Below are 18379 nucleotides of genomic sequence, written 5' to 3' on the forward strand. Positions count from 1 at the left end.
TATGGCTTGCAATTAGCAACTGGCAAATGTGTCATTTTATTGGCCCAAAAGTTCGGCTAACACAATAAGTGGACATGCTTGAAAAGATATTAAGCTAGTTGCTTTTGAAGTGCTTACAAATTGCAAATCATGCAAAGGACCCCCAGGGTCTGTAAGTTCTAATGAAACCACGAATTTGCCAACCAGAGACTTGCACATGTTGAATATATGCCTTTTTATAGCATAAGAGCGTTTTTGAAATATAAAATGAATATAAAATATAATGTAAAAATAAAATAGAATATAAAAATATATTCAAGATGTGGCCTTCCGAAAATAAAGTCTTAAATGTTGACTTAATTTGCCAAAATTATATATAAAAAAAGAAATTGGGAAGTCACAATCCCAACTTTTAAAAAAATTGGGTCTGTTTTAAAAAAAACTTATTTGATATTTTTATCAATATCTCTTATAAACGAGGTACGATTTGGGAAGAATATACCATTTTAAACTCGTTATGATCTATACCAACTGCTCAACTCCTCAAAATTGATCAATATCGATTTCAAGATTTGTTACCTTCAAAAATTGATAAATATTGATTTTAATTTACCCTTAGCCCTTTTCAACATTTAGCTATACACAATTATTATTCCCATAGTTTCTATGGAGTTTCACAAGTCTAATAAAGCGTCTGATGAATCGTCAGCCTGCTGAAAGTAAAAATCGTATTGACAACTGGGGTTAAATATTAATATGAGTGAGCGCAAAGCGAACTACAAAAACCGGCGCACAGTAAATAGAGCAAGTCTCGTCTAGAGCAATTAGCAGACAAAATTTGTAATGCACAAGCACTCAAAAACACATACACATATGCATGTATGTATGTACATATTAGGCGATTATCTCTGAATACATATGTTTGGGTGTGTGTTTTCTGCAGTGATATCTACTTATGTTTTTGTGTAGCTGTTTATGAGTTATCTATGGCGCTCACACGAGTTTTTGTTGTTGTTTAACGCTTCAAAGAGCTTATCTTGAGATCATTTGCTTGCTCTAATTTCTGTGCGCCGAGCCACCGTTGTAAATATATGTATGTATTAGGCAAAGGGAGTATCAATATATGTATGTAAGTATGTATATGCGCAATGGTTGTTGCGCATAATAACTGCAACTCTCCTCTTCTTTTGATAAGTCTGCACATTTGTCAACACATATTGACCGGTTGTTGTGAATTTAATAATTGAGGCACTCTTGATATTAACTTTACAAGGGATATTAACTTTTGAGGGAAAAACAATAGTCGGTCGGAATTTATTAATCCTAGGTGAGAATCCTAGAGGTGATATCTAAATATGCTCATGTGTGGTTGTTTATACGCTATCTGCTATGAATGGCGCTCATAAAAATTTTCGTTGTTGCTTTTCGCTCAAAACAAGAATATATCTTATGATCTTTTGCTTGCTCCAATTTCTGAGCGCCGATGCAATGTTGTGCATGTATGTACATATGTATATGTATGCCTGAGCACAAAAACTGAATCTCTCTATTGCCTTTATTCCATTGAACATTCATAACTTCATAGCTTCCTTTCAAACTAGCAAATTTGTTATTAAAAAAAATTGTTGTTTACTTAAAGAACGCTTTTAAAATATACCATTCCATACTCCTCCGCGTGAGGAACTTCTTATATCTGACAACATTTAATTTTAAGAAAAGGTCAGTTGGTTACATTACATTACAGAACCGCATGCCTGACAAATTAACAGAGTGTTAAATTCTGAGTGCCTTCAGCGGACGAAACCCGGCGCACAGCAATAAAGCAACCGATCTAAATTCGAGTGAGAGCGCTGCATTACATTGATTAGCATACACACCCACACAAACAAGTGTATGCCCTGAGCGCCAAGGCCAGAGATAACTAAGCACTCATCTGTTTGTACGTGTGTTCGCTGTCAGTATCTACTTATGCTCGTGCACTCACGATTTTTTTCTGTGCTTATCCCTGATTGGTCCAATCAAAAATTGCTTACATTGAAGTCTCTACTGGTCGTTTGCCTGCTCTATTTGCTGAGCGCCGGTTTTTTTGGTCCGCTTAAGATCTGCACAACTTTTTTCTGTTATAGTGTATGTAGCCTCATTAGTCAATATGGCATGAAGCATGAAGCATAAAGCTATTTTTTCGAATGTTGTACCCTTTAGGACTAAATTGGTATAATGTATAAATGTATATATTAGATTAAAATATTAATATATGGGGCTGAGCACAATCCTCAGCACGCATTCATGTGCGATTGACTACCGGGGACAAACCAACTCAAAACTAAGTTGCGCGAGCGCAACGCGGACTACAAAAAACGACACACAGAAATGGACATGTCCCGTTTTAAGCTATTAGCTGCCTTCCCTAACATGCATATACACATACATATGTACGTACATATTTGAAGATTATCTTTCCGTACCTATGTTTGGGTGTGCCTGTTTTCTCAAATGATATCTACTTATACTTGTGTGTGTTTTTGCTTATGCTTTATCTACCTTTGTCAAGCTTCGCTTCAAGTTTTCGCTTGTTCAATTTGCTGTGCGCCAATTTTTGTCCACTTTAGAATAAAAGATGTTCTAGTTGAGTGCCAGCAGTCAAGTAAATCTGTTTTAAAATGTTCTAAGTGATAATTTTCTATCAAATGGCGTACTTATGGTACATGATTTAGGACTTGTGCGGATCGAGGGTATTAATTGAGATTATTTTGACAAAAATCAAAATGTGAGATGCTCTGTGGTTTCGAAAGACCTATACAATCATCAATTTAGATATCGTACCTTATTTAAAGTGTGTGAAGCCATTCAAAAGCTGACAAAAATATATAATACATATTATTATAATGCCCAACCACGCATACATACATCTGTACATATGGCTATTCCCTCGTGTCTCAGTTGGTATGTGTCTTTTCTGTTGTGTTATATATTTATGCATGTCTGTATTTGCTGCTTATGCTCCGAAAAATTATTAATCTTATTATAGTTTGCAAGCTGTATTTTCGTTGCACCGCTTTTTCGATCGCCTTATGACTTCGCACCCCAACTCTGTATAGTTTTGACAACCGTAGTCAATTGCACGTTCCACAATTCGAGTTTAATTTTTTGGAACCTTACAAACCAACATTAACAATTGGCATTCGAAAATTCCCAATTAATAATTTGACCAAAATTAATCAAAGTAAAAAGGGCTACTCTACACCTATCAAATAATAACTATGCACAATTTCAGCGTGTGTTTATGTAAATGTTACTACTCGCCTCAAACTAACTCAGATTTAAGTTACTCAAACGAAAAGGGAAATAAAGCAAGTCTTGCTTAAAGTCACGAGCAACATCCACACAAACAGGTGTATTCGCGGAGAGGAGCCAAGCCCAGAGATAACCAAGCAGTCGCCCGTTTGTGTGTGTGTTCGCTGTCGATATCTACTTATGCTCATGCACTTAGCGCTGATTGGTCCAATTAATAATTGCCTGCGTTTAAGTTCTCTTCTGTTAGTTTGCATGCTCAATTCTCTGAGCGGCGGTTTTTGGTCCGCTTTCGATCTGCACAACTTTTTTCTGCTTAGTGTGGCCCCATTAGTCAATATGGCATGATGTTAAGCTGCGAGTACAGTCTATTAAAGCTTTTTTTATGTTATGTTATGTTAAGCTGGCGCAAAGCTTATTAAAAGCGATAAACCCATGTGCATATACATACATGCATGCCTACGTGTACATGTACATTTTCGTCCGCTGTCCAGCTGTACGTTTTAATTAATAAATGTATGTGTGAGTGAGTGTGTGTGCGCTTAAATAAAACAAATTTCGCGAACGTATTAAGAAAGAGCACACAGAAAGTGGAGCAAGTCTTGTTGCTGCTCACAAGAGTTCGGGAGAGAGCGACGTAGATATTGTAGATAATGCACAAGTTCGCAATGCACATACATCTTTACATTTTTGTTGTCTATTTGTGCATGTGTGTGATTGCCTGTAAGTTATCTACCGTTGGATGGCGCTCACTCGATTATTTCGTCTGCGCAACATCATTTCGTTTTAGTTAAATGCCGGCTGTCGTGTAAGGCTGTTCAGAAATATTATTATTATTCAGAAATATTATTAGTTCAGAAATAATAAATGAATTTAAAACATTTCGTTAATCGAAAATAAATAACCCAATATAAGGCCATTCAAAGTTTAACAAAAACTAATGGCTACTTTTTTTTCGTAAAAATTCGAGAGAGCGCGATGAATAAGAAGATAATGCACTAGCAGTTATCTCCGCGATTCTCTCCGCATACATATGTTTGCATGTGTGTTTTCTTGAGTGATATCTACCTATGCTTCTGTGTGATTGCCTATGCGTTATCTACCTTTGAATGGAGCTCGAGTTTATGATTTGCGTGCTTATTTTGCTGTTCGCCAATCTTTGAGCACTTTGTGTGCACTCAACATAATTCTTCTTTAGTGAATGTCGAACAGCTGCTCAAATATGGTTTGTATAATTGTTAAATTGGTCGACAAATTCTAAATTTGTAGATTTCCGTCGACTTGAAAGACTTTCACAAGCCTCAATAGGTAAGGTATATCCTTTCGAAATCGTACGATGTAAAAATACTTACTAAATTTTCATTTTGTATTTTTCAGCCAAATCTGTCATCAGACGAGAAATATTCAATGCCTTCGGTACCTAGATGACCTTGGTTTTTTCATATAATACTTTTAACAAAATCTCATTCTAAATTTTGAAATCGACATGTTTAGCGTTCGGTCAATTTTAAGGACTCACGTATCCTAAAAATTACGTATTTGCAAAGTCGAACCTATATATTTTAGTTTACCAAAACCCAATCATTTTTTATTCTATCTTTCAGCCAAATCTGCCACGCACATGTACAGTAAAATATTCAGTTTCGTTGGGACACACGCCCATGGACAAAAATGATCAACAAATAATAATGTCGTTTGTACATCAGCGGATGTACGTTTGTACATCGTTTTAAAGCGGCATAATTAAAGAGATCGAACAAAATCATCGCGGAGTTATTTCCATGGAAAAGCATTTAAGAATTTGTATTCAATCATTTGTTTACCACCAGCAGAGATTCACAATGTTGGTACCTAGTTGACCTATATATCGTTGGTTATTCCATACCATGGATATAGTCCTAGCGAACCTAAAGGACCAAGTTCTTGAAAAATGCGCAAGCACATGGTCAAAAAATATGTATGCTTTCATTTTACAGCTTCCCCTAGCAACAGCCCGCTTCCTGGATAGTTCCTGGTTGACTATCATACCCTTGGTTATACCATGCCATCGATATAGTCCTTGAGAACCTAAAGGATCATATCCCTGCAAAATGTGCATTGAAATGATCCAAAAACATGTATGCTTTTTCTTTCAGCCACCCGTTTTCATTAGCTGCTGTTTTACAGCCGCCTTACAGCACTCCTTTTACATGAACTGCTACTTAACATGACTCATTTTAAATGAGTTACATTTTTGCCCCTTAAGGCTATGCAATGAAATTTTTTATTCGAAGCACTCGTCGACCTTCTGTGCATTTCTGTTCGCCTGGTATTTGAGTGGAATTTAGGTGCAAATTTGGCCCGGCGACGATGATGCCCCTTTGTGCTACGTCATTTTTCGGCCGCAAAAATATTTGCTGTCGATCTTCTGGGCATTTCTGTTCGCCATATCTGGCTTAATTAAAGTCCGATCCTGGATAAAATTGCTTTGTCAGTCATGGAGGTCCTTAGAGCTCATTTAAGTCCTTAATTTGTCATTCTAAAAAGATAAAAACACATTTAAATTAAACAAGGCAAAAATAAATAAGAGCATTTTATGTAAGGAAAAAAGGACATAGCTCGGTCACATCCTTGCAGATTTTTAAAGGACATAGTGCGTTAGGATCGTATAGGCCCACTGCATCGATGTGCATCAACAAAATATGGGGTCATCTAAGAATCATAGGACTTGTATTTTTACTTGTAAAATTTTAGTCGCAGAGCGCACGGAAATGGGCTGAAAACACATATCCTTGTATATTTCCCAAACTATAAGGACGATCTTAATGAAATTTGGCCAGGCGGTAGTCCTATTTAATACAATTATTTTGGCACATGCCTCGCCAGGATATGCAAGGATAAGGCCGAGTTATGAACTATTTTTTGTTTACAAAATTGTCCTTAAAACTTTTTGTCTGAAGGACTTTCGTCCTTTGGGCTGTAAATTCTTCAATGGGAAAGTGAGAACTATCTGCTGGCCAAAGGACATCCCGATAGTCCTTCAAATGGCGAAGTTAGCCCGGATATGTTCGATTTTGGCCAATTTTGCAACTAACCGCCTAGGATAAATTTTGGTGACATTTTTTGTCGAATCCTTAAAATCCTTCAATGCCAATTGATAGTCTCGCCTCTCACGAGTTCAAAAAGGTATATCGTTTTAAAATCCTTAAGGATTTGGCCGAGAAATGGCGAATTGAAAAATGTCCTTTTTGAAAAGTTGGCCATAAATCGGCAACGACAAGGAAGATTTTGATGTCCTTTGGCCAGTTTATGGTCCTTGCTTTTATGATTTGTTTGACTTAATAATTGTCAGGATCCGTAAGGATACAGCCGAGTTATGGCTTTGTTCGTTTACGAAAGAATTCTACGCAAATCTAGGCTTCCCGAAAGACCTTCGTCCTTTGCATTGTATATTCTGAGTCGGGAAGATATGGAGTATCGGTTGGTAACATGACATCATGATCCGCAAGGACACGGCCGATCTACATGCTTCTTTATTTACAAACAAAAATCTCCTTTCGTCAGCTCCTTGAAAGACTTTCGTCCTTTATATAACACATTATATGTTGGTAAGACAAGGATTGCATGTTGGCCAAAGGAGATCACGATGCTCCGTCAGGTTACCAATTTATGGCCGATTTGATTATAAACTTAAAAAAAGTAGCAATTTTTTGGAAATTATATATATACGATATTAATGTGCTTTGGACAGATCATAGCCATATATCGAAAACACCAAGGACGACTTTGATATCCTTTGCAACGTTGGTAGCTCTTGTGCTTACGAATTGGTTTGCCATGAGCAGAACGATTTCGTGATTTCAATCGAATTTGTATGGTATATGAACAGTACACGGACAATAATGATGTCCTTTGGCCTGTTTGATACGAGAGGTTTGACACAAGAAAGTTTAAGAACGGCAGGAATGAGACTTAGATATAACATACTTACTTGTGAAGCTGGAGCAGCCGACTCGTCCGCACAGGCTAATTAACCTAGTCCACAGTCCTAGGCCTCATCTACGCCGGAAGCTGCCAATACCCTCGAGCCCCTTGGCTATGGCAGACGGGCAAGAAGGAGGAAACAGTCGTCAGGCTTCACAACAGAATCTAAAAATCGCCTGCAATTATTGAATAATGTAAAATGAACAGAAGGAACTTAAGTTTATACTCTTACCTTGTATCACAGCAAGCAGCCTGTTGTGGTTCTCTTTAATTATACGTCAAAGATATCTAGCCTTCTGCTCCCCAGAGATATAACGAAAGAAGTATTATGCATTCACCTGGAGTGCATAATGCGCTAGCGTTCTGTGTATCCACTCAGCCGCTAGAAATACAAAGACATTTAAATGTAATATTTTTTTGAAATCGTGCAGATCCCTTCAAATGATTGGCAATCAAAAAAATTTTAAATCAAGCGGTAACATCTCAAATTTTGCCCAGAATTTGGTAGGTTCCCAAGTGTATTTATCATTATTGTTGTTTATTTTTGGTAAATTAATTTAAAAAAAATTAATTAAGACTGTTTGAAACTTAAAAATAGTTTGAATTATCTCGAGTAAATAATATAGAATCCTGCTGTTAGCTTATGAATCATAATCTGAACACATTTCTCACCAATATTCTCCCAGCTGCAGTTTGGTGTACATCTATGTTATGTATATCAATAAGTTTATGAAATGGTTTTCTATGTGTTCTATCTCAAGTATATTTCTAAAGTGGCTCAGCATAGACGTCGAATCGATTAGACACACAGAAATTGGCTTGCTCATATTTGCCTCTATCGGGAATGTATCTAAAACAAACTCATTAAATCGCCGGCTAGACAGATAAATTGACTCGAAAATCGTTGCTTCGGCTACGTGTGCTGTTGACATGCCACGAACTTGAAAACAATTAACGTACCATTTTGATATGTGAGCTAATCGAAAATCCGGACACACACACACACACAGACACACATGCATACAATGCAGGTAAACCTGTAATATTTGCCAAATGGCTGAACAGCAACAAACAAAAGAAGGGGAGCCAGAAAGAGGGAGCGAGAGATGAGCAGAGACGCTGCTGACCCTACCTGGCCGGAGGGAAAACAAGTGCTTTGAATGATAACAAAAGGTGTTGCACAAACCTGAAGGGCTGACATGCATGCAGCTCCTGCTGGCAACAGGATTTATGCGATTACATAAACCAGATACGAGACATGGACGAGCTGACTGTGTGTGTGTGTGTGTGTGTGTGTGTGTGGAGCAGGGTCGCATTCTCGGGCTCATTAAATGTCAATTTTTGGCTCGCACAGGACATTGTCGAGTCGCGTCGCCACACATCAAACGTTCTCCTGCTGCGCGCGTGTCGCATCGTTAGCTAACCAGCGTCCAGAGTCCTGAGTCCTTTGTGCCGGACAAGTGCATGCAGTGTGAGAAAGAAAGAGAGAGAGAGAGAGCACTATGACCATAATGCGGTCAGCTTTGGTTCATCTGGCGCGCCTAAATTTATTATTATATGGCCAGTTGCATTGTTTGTTGTGAATTGTGAATTATTATCCCTTTCGCATATGTTGTTGTCCTTTTGTATGCCCGGCTCTCAAACGTCTGCTGCCTGCCTGCTCGCCTGGCCCGACTAACTGCCACGCCCACATCTTTTATTTTCGTTTTGTACTATTTCATTTCTTTCGTTTTACTGCCAAGAGTCGCGTTTCTAAAGTTTTCGGGGCGTGTTGCACCATAAATTGTTTTGCTTTCTTTGGAATTCTTGGGGTTCGTTTATTGGGTTTTTCGTACACTTTGCGTTTCAAATTTCATAATTATCGGGGCGTGTATTGCAACATTCTGCATACAATTTCAGTCTGCTTCACGCAAACGTTCCCACCGCTGACACTGCCCCTCCTTGTGGTATCCTTATGTGCTCCTATATCCTGCACTTGTTCTCAAAGATACAAAATCAATTTATTGTTTTTGTGCTGCGGTCAATGTTCTGTCCTCCTTTGGTTCTCGTTGTTGTTGCTGTCGTTGTTGTGGTCAGCCAAGTGTTGGACAGCATTATAAATATTTTAGCTTGCTTTTGCAGCTTATGGCCAACAAATGCTTGCTGGCGGGTTTTGGGTTTTGGTTTTCGGGCTGGCAGGCAACTGCAGTCCATTGAATTGTTTAAGTATCCGAAAAGCTCAACTTTTGTTTGCTTTTGCAGGCGGACAAATGTTTTGTTTGAATTGTCTTTTAAGTCCTTGTAATGAAAAACTTGAGTGCCAGAGGCTGCCCTTTGATTTTCCCACATATAAGTCTCAAAGCGTTTTATTGTTTTAAGCATTACATTCGAGGCGAATAAATCATGCAAACACTTTTGAGGCAATTGCACGGCTCATAAAAGTTCTTACATATGACAGCACCTTTCTTAAAGACTTCCGATTTAGTAAGAGTAGAAAATGTTAGCTAATTTGAAATTCACTTTAAATTTCATGAAAATGAAACACAAGCCCAAAAGCAATCCCACTTAATGTCAAGATCTTTAAGTATTCTGTCCAAAAGTCAAGTTTTAGTTCACATTGCATTGCCCACAACTTTTTGATGCCCAAAAATAGTTTAATAAATCGGAAAATAACACTCACCCATTCCGGTGAACAAACAAATCGCTTAGCATTTGCACTTTGCGGCCCTCTGAAAAAATATTAAAACCCCAAGCACATGATTCGGCAAACACATTTGGAGTGGCCCCGTGCAACACCCACCCCCTCCGCCAGAGTTTTGAGAAAGCGCGTCGTAGACAAGTCCTTTAACGGCGACCACATTGCGGCCAAATGCCGGTCACATTCGGGGCACCAGCTGCTGTGCAACCACCGCAAAAGCAACCCCCCCACAGCCCAGCCAGCCCACACTCTCGGAAACAACCAACTGAATTCTAATAATTTTTAAACAAAAACAAACTTGTGCCCATGCAGCGAATTCTGAAACATTACAAAAATTACAATGAGACACATTCGCCACGAGTTTCGTGTGTTTTGTTGTTTAGAGAATTCGTTTCGAAATTTCACGCCAAAGTCTGTGACGAAATTTGCCAGCGTGTTCGGGGGTCGTTGGGGTCGTGGCACAGAACAAGTGCAGCAGCCGGCAGCTGACAACCCCCATGGACCGCAGAGCCAAAGAGAAAGGTTGCAACATGAAACCAACCAAAAAAAAGTAAAGGAATACCAACTCAACCCCATGGCCCAGGCATTGCCACTTTTAATCAGCGCCCTGCGCAGCTATTTAAGGGACCAGGAGCAGGACGAACCCGCCGGATTCCCCTGGCACTTGGTCGCTTTCTGCAGCGGCATTAAAATTCACTGAAATACAAAATGAAAATTTCTATACTGCGGGCCTTGCGTTAGTTTTTTAGCGGCAAATGAATGAGGGAATGGGCAAGCGAACGAACGAATGAATGCATGAATTCCAAAGCAATTTTGATGTTGACATTGAGTAATGTTGGCATTGGGCCCATACGCCGAGCCCCGGTTTCGGATTTTGGGCACAACTTGCGTTGGGTGGTTGTTTGGTTTGGCATTTTCATATCATTTTCGAATATTACATGCGGATTAGCATTTCCTCATTGGGATTGCAACAAAAACGTGCCATCGTTATGCCAGGAGTGGAAGCATTGGGTGGGTGGCCCAAAAAGGGGGTGGCTTGCATGCGGGCGGTTGGGCGGACTAATGGGTGGGTTTGAGTCCAGACAATGGGAGGTGTTTTATTGTATCTAAACTTAAAGCTGATAGCTCATTGAAGGGTTACAAAATTAACTAAAGAGATAAATAGAGCAAAAAGATAGAAAGCATTATCCATACGAAGAGCTCTAAAAAATCTCTGAAATTCCATAAAAAAAGATCAAAGTGTGGTATTAAATTTAATCTTAATTTTTTAGTTGCCTATAGTCGATAATAATGTTTTATTCAAATCTTAACTTGCGCACTTTTTGTTCATACCTTAATAAAATTAAATCCTTAAAGTTTTGGAAAATAGAGCATAATTGATTATTCTTATTATTTCACTCTACTTCTCTTTTTTTCTTTTCTTTTCTAACAAAAATATCTTTTTATTCAACTCGGTGAACTCTACAACTTTTAGCTCAATTATTAAACTATTTCTTTTTTGCTCAGTTGCTAGTTTTTTGTTTTATTTTTCATATCTCCAAAAATTGAACAGCCTTTCCCTTACAGTTTACCGCGTGAAGCCTGCCTTAAAGTGTGCCTAGCCCAAACCTTTTTTCTTAACAAGTTGGCTCAACTTTTTGAGAATTCTCAAATCAACAGCCTTTCCAAACTCAGCCACGAGCAACTTTTCAATTTGCTTTTCACGCTTGCAATTTTACAAGCTGCTACATGATTGGGGTCTTGTCCGGACATAGTTCCTACCAATCCCCTCTTCGCCCTGTCCGCACTGACGTCCCTCGCCAACTAGGCACTGTCTGCCCATAACAAGCTGCCAAATTTCACACTTTGCTCTGCTGCGGGAAAATTCAATAGCCGAGCACCTAACTAAAACTTTCAGCGCGTGGCGCTTGAAATGTGTCAGCGATATGGAGAATTCTTGAGCTGCAATCGAACTAACCCCCGAGGAGCTCCAGCTCCAGCTTCAGCAGCAGCAGCAACAGCAGCTACCCTTTTGTCAGGCATAATCTAATTTACTGAACATTTTATTAACTGACAGTTTATTAAAAACTCATCCAAACTGGGCCCGACTTGGATTCAGATTTGGTTCTCGGCTTTTGGGGTTGCCTCCTTATCAAGATCCACGACACATGTCAGCGCTGTGTTTGCTGATTACCGGCGCTAGATAAATATTAAGCAACTATATAACAACTTCCCCATGTCCCTTGCCCCTTATTCCCTCCATTCATTTGGTTTGCCTCCATGGAACGACGTCATCGCCTGTTTGTTTCGGGAGCGCCAAAACAGCTTCCTTTCTGTAATTGACTCAACGCCAAGGGCCAGACCTCCACATCGATACCGCCCCGCCCCATTCCCCGCCCCCTCGGATGCCCTGCAGCACTGTAATGAAATTTTTTGGCTTCGAGTGCTATAAATGTATGCAGGGCCAACTCCAGGATTGTTATTGTTGTTGTTTGGCACGTGGCATGCGGCAGTTGCTACGTGCAGGTGGTGGTGTGGGGGAGGTGGGAGACAATGGAAGGAAATGGCATGAAATTGATTTAGATTTTAGTTATGTTGTTATTCAACATGCCTCCCGCGGCTTGCATGTAATTATTTTTGAACAGGCAGTTGTGAAATAATTAAAAATGATTAGCTCAAAAACATTTCCTGCCGTCGCTAGACTCTTGACAAGGACCCAAGGCGTATTTGTTTTGGCCGGAGCTTGACAAAAAGCAAGCAATATTTATTGAAAGTTGCAGCTGCTTTTTAACCTAATGCCACGAAAACATAAGAATTTGTCTTGTAACAAAGCATAAGACTTTAATATAGTTTAAACTTCTTAAAACTTTGTCTGAGACTAAGTCCTTTTTGTGTTTCCTTCAGCTACGCTTCAAAGTGATAAATTTCAATTTTTTATGGCATCAAGAAAAATCAAAACAATTTCATGTGAAAAATTATGTTTTTGAAAAATGTATCAAAGCAACCGCACACAGAGAGAGAGAGAGAGAGAGAGAGAGAGAGAGAGAGAGAGAGTGAAGAACGTGGGGCTAGCGCATGTCAAAAATTTTGAACAACTTCTCAGATGGAAGAGGCTGCATCAAGTGGACGACCAGCATGACGATAATGTGGCTACGCTGATGAGGATGCTGATGCTGATGCTGTGCGTGCTGGCTGGAAGATGACGAAGCTGCTGGAACTGTGCCTGTGCCTGTGTCTGGGTTTGGTTTTGGTTTTGGGTCCGCGTCTGGGTTTTATGGTAATGCCAAGTACGTGAAAGATGCACCAAACTTGGCTGCTCATTCCTAGAATAGCTGCCAGCAGCATCAGCAGCTGCGGTGGGGGATATTTGTGAGCCAGACAAGATTTATCGAAATAAGTCGAAGACACTTGTTTACTGCCCGGCACAATGCGCTCTTATACTTACATTTGCCAAGCCACCAAATGTATCTGCAGCCGAATAAAGTCGAATATAAAATTTACTACAAGCTTATGGCCATCATATAAATTACGTTGTTAAAGATACTTTTCTCTGCCAGTCGCTAAGTGAGCTTGGCTGCAGCGAGACTTCCGCCAATTTGACATATATTTTTTTTTTGTAGTTTTATATTATGCGCTAAGATCCACTTAATATAGAGTAACACATATGCAGCTGAAACTAAAGATTTAGTTCTCGAAATAAGTAATATTCCTTATATTACTTTATAAATCTGTTGTGCACGAATTCAAGACAATTTGTTGAAATGACTTACAGACCAGACTGGGTCCTGAACCAAGCCTCAAATCTAGTTAACAAATTAGAAACCACAAAGCCAACAACAACAACAATACAAACCGCAGCTACATCAACCACAAAGGCAACAACAACATTTGCTTGAAAATCAGTTTTCGCCTCTGCCAAGCCACAAAGCCACACCCCGAAAAAAAACGCCCTTAAATGACAGGCATGGAGCTGGGGCTGAGCTGTGGGAGAGCTACTAAAGCCTTTTGTCTGGAGCATGAGACTGGGACTGGGACTGAGACTGGGACTGGGTCTGGGGCACATCGGAGTGTGTTGCACTTTTGAATTTTCAACTTTGTCTGGTGCGCATAAAATTTACTTGCTCCAAATTCAATTCAAAAGCGATTATCACCACTTAGCTGTCAACGACACGACGCCAACTACAAGAGAGCCCAGCTGGGCGAGCTTCTCAGCGCCCGAGTCCGAGTCCGAGTCCGAGTCCAATGCCAATAACCAGCGATGCCACTTGAACACATCAGAAAGGGCATGGCCGTCTGTGTGTGTATCTGTAAGTATGTATCTACAACTATAACACTTGGTTGGCTCAAATAAAATTTACACTTACAAGTGGCGCTAAAGTCAAGTGCAATGCCCCCCTCCCTCCCTTCTGACCACATAAAGCAGCTGCCGTCAGCTGGTCAGACATGGCCAAAGTGTGGCCCGAGGACGGGCGCGGTTGCGGAGGGGAGACGCTGCGGCAAATGTGGTCAAGAGTTTTATAAAGTTCATCATCCATGGCCTGCCTGGTCCTAAGCATTTTTCAAGTGCAGCGCCAAAAGATTTTCAATTTCAAATACGAGCATGTATTATATAAGCAGTTGGCCGGCAGTCGCAGCCTGTGAAAACCATTTCCACACCTTCCCGCTACGACTTCAAGCCATTTCATTATGCTCTACACAATGGGCACAATAGCTATGTCATCCAGTTGGCAGTGCTCCAATTATTTAATGTGATTTTGCAGCGAAAGATATAAGATATCACTAAAGTAAGCTTAAGTGCGGCTAGACTTTGAGATATTTAATCAATTTAAGAAATATTTTTTTTACGATATTACTAATAAAAAGTTAAGTGCGTTTAGATTCTGAGCTAATGATATATTCATATAAATGTATGTATATATATTATATTAAATTCTCTAAAATTATAATCTCATAAATCTTAACTGAAAAAAAAGGGCATCAATTTTGTATATCTCATAAAATACAATCCTCCCTCTCTCTCTCTCTCTTCCACGTATCTTCCCGCATTATAAGATTTGATTAAAATTTAATGTAAGCTTAAGTTCAATTAATATTTAAGATGTTGAAAAATTAAAAAAAAATGTTTTTAAGTATTAGTTAAAAAATTACATAATATATATCTTAAATTTGTTAAATAAATTCTCTGAAGAGCTGTCATATAAATCTCTTCAATCATAAAATAATTGGTATATCTTATAGAATATATGTCAACGTATATATATGACTTCTTTAAATAAACTCTCTCGAGTAATTATAATCTCTCTGAAAAACAGGGCATCAAATATTTGTATATATCATGAAATATATTTTATACTCCCTCCCACTCTCTCTCTATCTCTATCTCCCTCTATCTTCCACTTGTCTTGCTGCACATTCATAAAGTACATAATCATGTTCATGACGTGAGCTGAAGTGGACTCGGACTCGAGCTTGGGCTTGAGTTTGAGTTTGGGCTGGACTGTTGGCCTATTGGGTGTCTGTGGTGTCTGTTTTATAAAAGCTTAAACCGTTACAAGTATTTAAAAAGCACTTGAGAGTGAGGACTCGCATAAATGTATTAAAAGCATATTGAAATGTATTGCATTGTTTATTTTGATTATTTCAACAGCAACAGCAACAGCAAATGGTATGTATGGTATGCCTGTTACATAATCTTCATTTTATTTAAGATGTTTTCTTTAGGTAATGAAAATGGAAGCAGAATTAGCCGCTTCTGGGCGTCATTTTAGCTAACTTGGCAATGTTGTCACAGTTGAGTTTCTGGTTCGGATCTAGTTGGAAATACAATCATCAGAGAATCAGAGAATCGATGCAACAAACCATTTTCCACGTGAACTTACTTTCGCAGGAAATGCGCAGAACATCACACTGTGATTGATCTCTCCAAATCCAGCGATCCTTGGTCTTCGAGCGACACAGAGAATTTAAATCAATTGTGTTGCCAACATTTCGTGAACAGGCCACACAGCTTCTATAGATACTAGTACAATTAGGCCTCTGGGCACTACCGATGCCCACGCAACAGACCACCAAGAGAAGGACGAGTACGCTTTGGATATGCATTTTGCGATCTATAGCCGATAACTGATACTCGATTGAGTTTTAAGGCTGGCTTATATAGGCAGAAAATACTATGGAAGCGGGTCAGTCAGAAACACCTGTTCATAAGACCACATAGTAATATCGCACAATGCCACAATATATCTGTTTCCCCAAAGTTTTTCAATTCAATTAATTAATCAAATAACTATATTATGCGCCCAAGAGAAGACACAATGTCTCATTGCTGAAAACACAAAGCATCTGGCTGACAGCTGGGCCGCGAACAAAGCCCGAAAATTGCTTCCTTAAGTTGGGCTTTCACTATAAATACCTTGTACGTTAGCGCAGATAAGCTAGAATACAACTCGAATTGCATTGCTTGGTAAACATGTCGAAATTTGTGCTTTTGTTGGGTAAGATAGCCACAATTCAGCCCTAAGGCTCAAGGATAATGCCGAAAGTGTTTTCTCCTTTATAGCTATCTGTTGCATGTGCCTGCTGCAAGTTGAGGCGAATCGGAAGACATGTGACGAGGTGTCTGCAATCTGTGTGAAAGCTCAGCGTTTAACAGGACCCGAGGATGATGTGACAAACTTGTTCAATTTCCAATGCCGCAGACAAAATCGCAATTGGAAAAATATAACACGCTGCCAGCTGGAGCGTGCCGCCTGCCTATGTAAGTCCAAACAATTAATGAGTATCTAGCATGTCTTAAGTAAAATATTCTTTAAATTAACCATTTCCAGTAACTTTGGTCAAATGCGATCGTCTGAGCTGTGTTAATGTGATCAATGCACTCCGGGGATGAATTTGATATTTCGATATCATAATATGAAATTCGATGCATACAAAAATGATTGACACAGAGGATTCTTTTGCATATTAATTGATACAATAAATTAATACAAGCTAAATCTTGTGGCCCTAACTAAATCGTAAAAGTCTTAAGTGATCAACAGGTTTGAGCCTTAATTCGCCCACTTATCAATAGCTGGCATTTTATTTTTAGATGCTCACGAGTAGAGTTCCCACTTTGTTGACTCAAGTTATTATAATCAAATTGTGGAATTTTCCCGCGTATCTATAACCCACCAATTCGCATGCAATATCCAACACTGATGCTTATCAGTCAAGTGCCTCGCCCCAAAGATCTGTTAAGCTCGCTCTAGAAACCCACCACGCTTCTTTGCATACGCTCTCTCACAAGTGCCTCTCTGCTGCTCTATTCTGCTCCCCAAATGCCCGCAACTCAGCTTACATATGTATTTTGAATGTATTTTCACCATAGCTCAGCTGATTTCGCGCTCTCTCTATCGCAGTACAAACAATGGGCTCAGCACTCTCGCATGTAAACAAAACTCGGGACGATGCAAAGAGGAGACCAGACGCCGGGCACACGTACAAAATGCCTGTCTCTCTGTCTCTCTGCCAATCCGTCTGTCTGTTTGTCTGTCGATCTATCTGCTAAAATACACATGGTGATAATAAAGATTGCGGCCGAAAACAAAATTTTTGTGCGGCGTTAGTCGCTGTCATCATTTACTTGGCTGCTCTTGTTGTTGTTACTGCTGTTTTTGTTGTTGTTGTTGTTATTGTTAATTTTTCACGTACACAAACAAACCAAACAACGTAGGAGCCAGCGTTTCGGCGTAGCAAACGCTTTAGATAATAAGCCAGTTGCACGTCCAGTCGCAGTCGCCTAGTTGACAGTTGTCGTGAGTGTCGCGTGAGCAACACAAAAGCCAGCCGCATTTCGTTATTGTTGCTGCAGCGAATTTATTACAAACTGCAATATTGATCGACTGGCCGACTGATTGATTAAGTGTTTCGAGTGTGTTAACGAGTGAGTGCAGCTGTTGCCCATGCTGCCAAAATGTCAAATATCACATATTTGCATCTGACCAAATTGCAACCGCTTCTCCATATGGTGGGCAGCAGTTACGCGGCGCTGGCGAATGCCGACGATGTATATTCACCAGACTTTCAAAGTATTCACAATAGCAATTACAACAACAATATCAGTGAGAGCATTGCCAATAACAGCAGCAACAACAGCAATCACAGTAGCGACAACATTTTGGTGCTCTACGAAGAGGAGAATTACAGTTACCGTTCCACATCGACCATTGTGCTAATGGTCGCCGCCTGGATACTGCTGATATTGGGCTTTGTCTTTTGCTGCTGTGCCGAGTGCTTTGGCGTTAGCGTCTGGCGGGGCAAGAAGCAGGCCAGCATCACGTTGAGTGGCGCTGAGAGCGGCGCTGCCAGCGCCACTGGCAACGAGCTGAGCGACCTCCATGCAGGTGAGTTTCTTAGCTTACGAGCTTTGGTGGGGAAAATGCCAAAGAAGAAGCGGCATACTTTTTGGCGCAGCTGAGAAATGGCGCTGCGACAGCGACAGCCAAAGCA

General features: G+C 39.8%; 4 protein-coding genes across 6 annotated transcripts in view; 2 read left to right on the forward strand and 2 right to left on the reverse strand.

Annotated features, from left to right (window-relative positions):
- Window positions 1-5495: 5495 nt before the first annotated feature.
- RhoGAP71E (Rho GTPase activating protein at 71E) overlaps window positions 5496-18379 on the reverse strand; it is a 79943-nt gene continuing 67059 nt past the window's right edge. For all 3 annotated transcript variants that reach the window (XM_070208328.1, XM_070208327.1, XM_002048397.4), the window contains 3 exons: window positions 7466-7615; window positions 7241-7409; window positions 5496-5788 (listed from right to left, as the gene is read on the reverse strand). The gene's annotated coding sequence lies outside the window, so the exon portion shown is untranslated. The remainder of the gene's footprint in view (window positions 5789-7240; window positions 7410-7465; window positions 7616-18379) is intronic.
- LOC6622426 (uncharacterized) lies at window positions 15497-16027 on the reverse strand. Its single transcript, XM_002048390.4, has 2 exons — window positions 15769-16027; window positions 15497-15699 (listed from the first exon to the last, which is right to left on the reverse strand). Exons 1-2 carry the CDS (start codon window positions 15989-15991, stop codon window positions 15632-15634), a joined length of 291 nt encoding a protein of 96 aa, XP_002048426.1. The 5' UTR covers window positions 15992-16027; the 3' UTR covers window positions 15497-15631.
- Window positions 16235-16884, forward strand: LOC6622131 (uncharacterized). The gene is made up of 3 exons (XM_002048391.4): window positions 16235-16383; window positions 16449-16646; window positions 16717-16884. Exons 1-3 carry the CDS (start codon window positions 16359-16361, stop codon window positions 16776-16778), a joined length of 285 nt encoding a protein of 94 aa, XP_002048427.1. The 5' UTR covers window positions 16235-16358; the 3' UTR covers window positions 16779-16884.
- The window catches only part of comm3, a 42856-nt gene continuing 42079 nt past the window's right edge, over window positions 17603-18379 (forward strand). The window contains exon 1 of the mRNA XM_015176043.3: window positions 17603-18273. Coding sequence (XP_015031529.1) covers window positions 17844-18273 — 430 coding nt within the window. The 5' untranslated portion in view covers window positions 17603-17843. The remainder of the gene's footprint in view (window positions 18274-18379) is intronic.

Source organism: Drosophila virilis, chromosome 3 (genome assembly GCF_030788295.1).
Source record: "Drosophila virilis strain 15010-1051.87 chromosome 3, Dvir_AGI_RSII-ME, whole genome shotgun sequence".
Lineage (NCBI taxonomy): Eukaryota > Metazoa > Arthropoda > Insecta > Diptera > Drosophilidae > Drosophila > Drosophila virilis.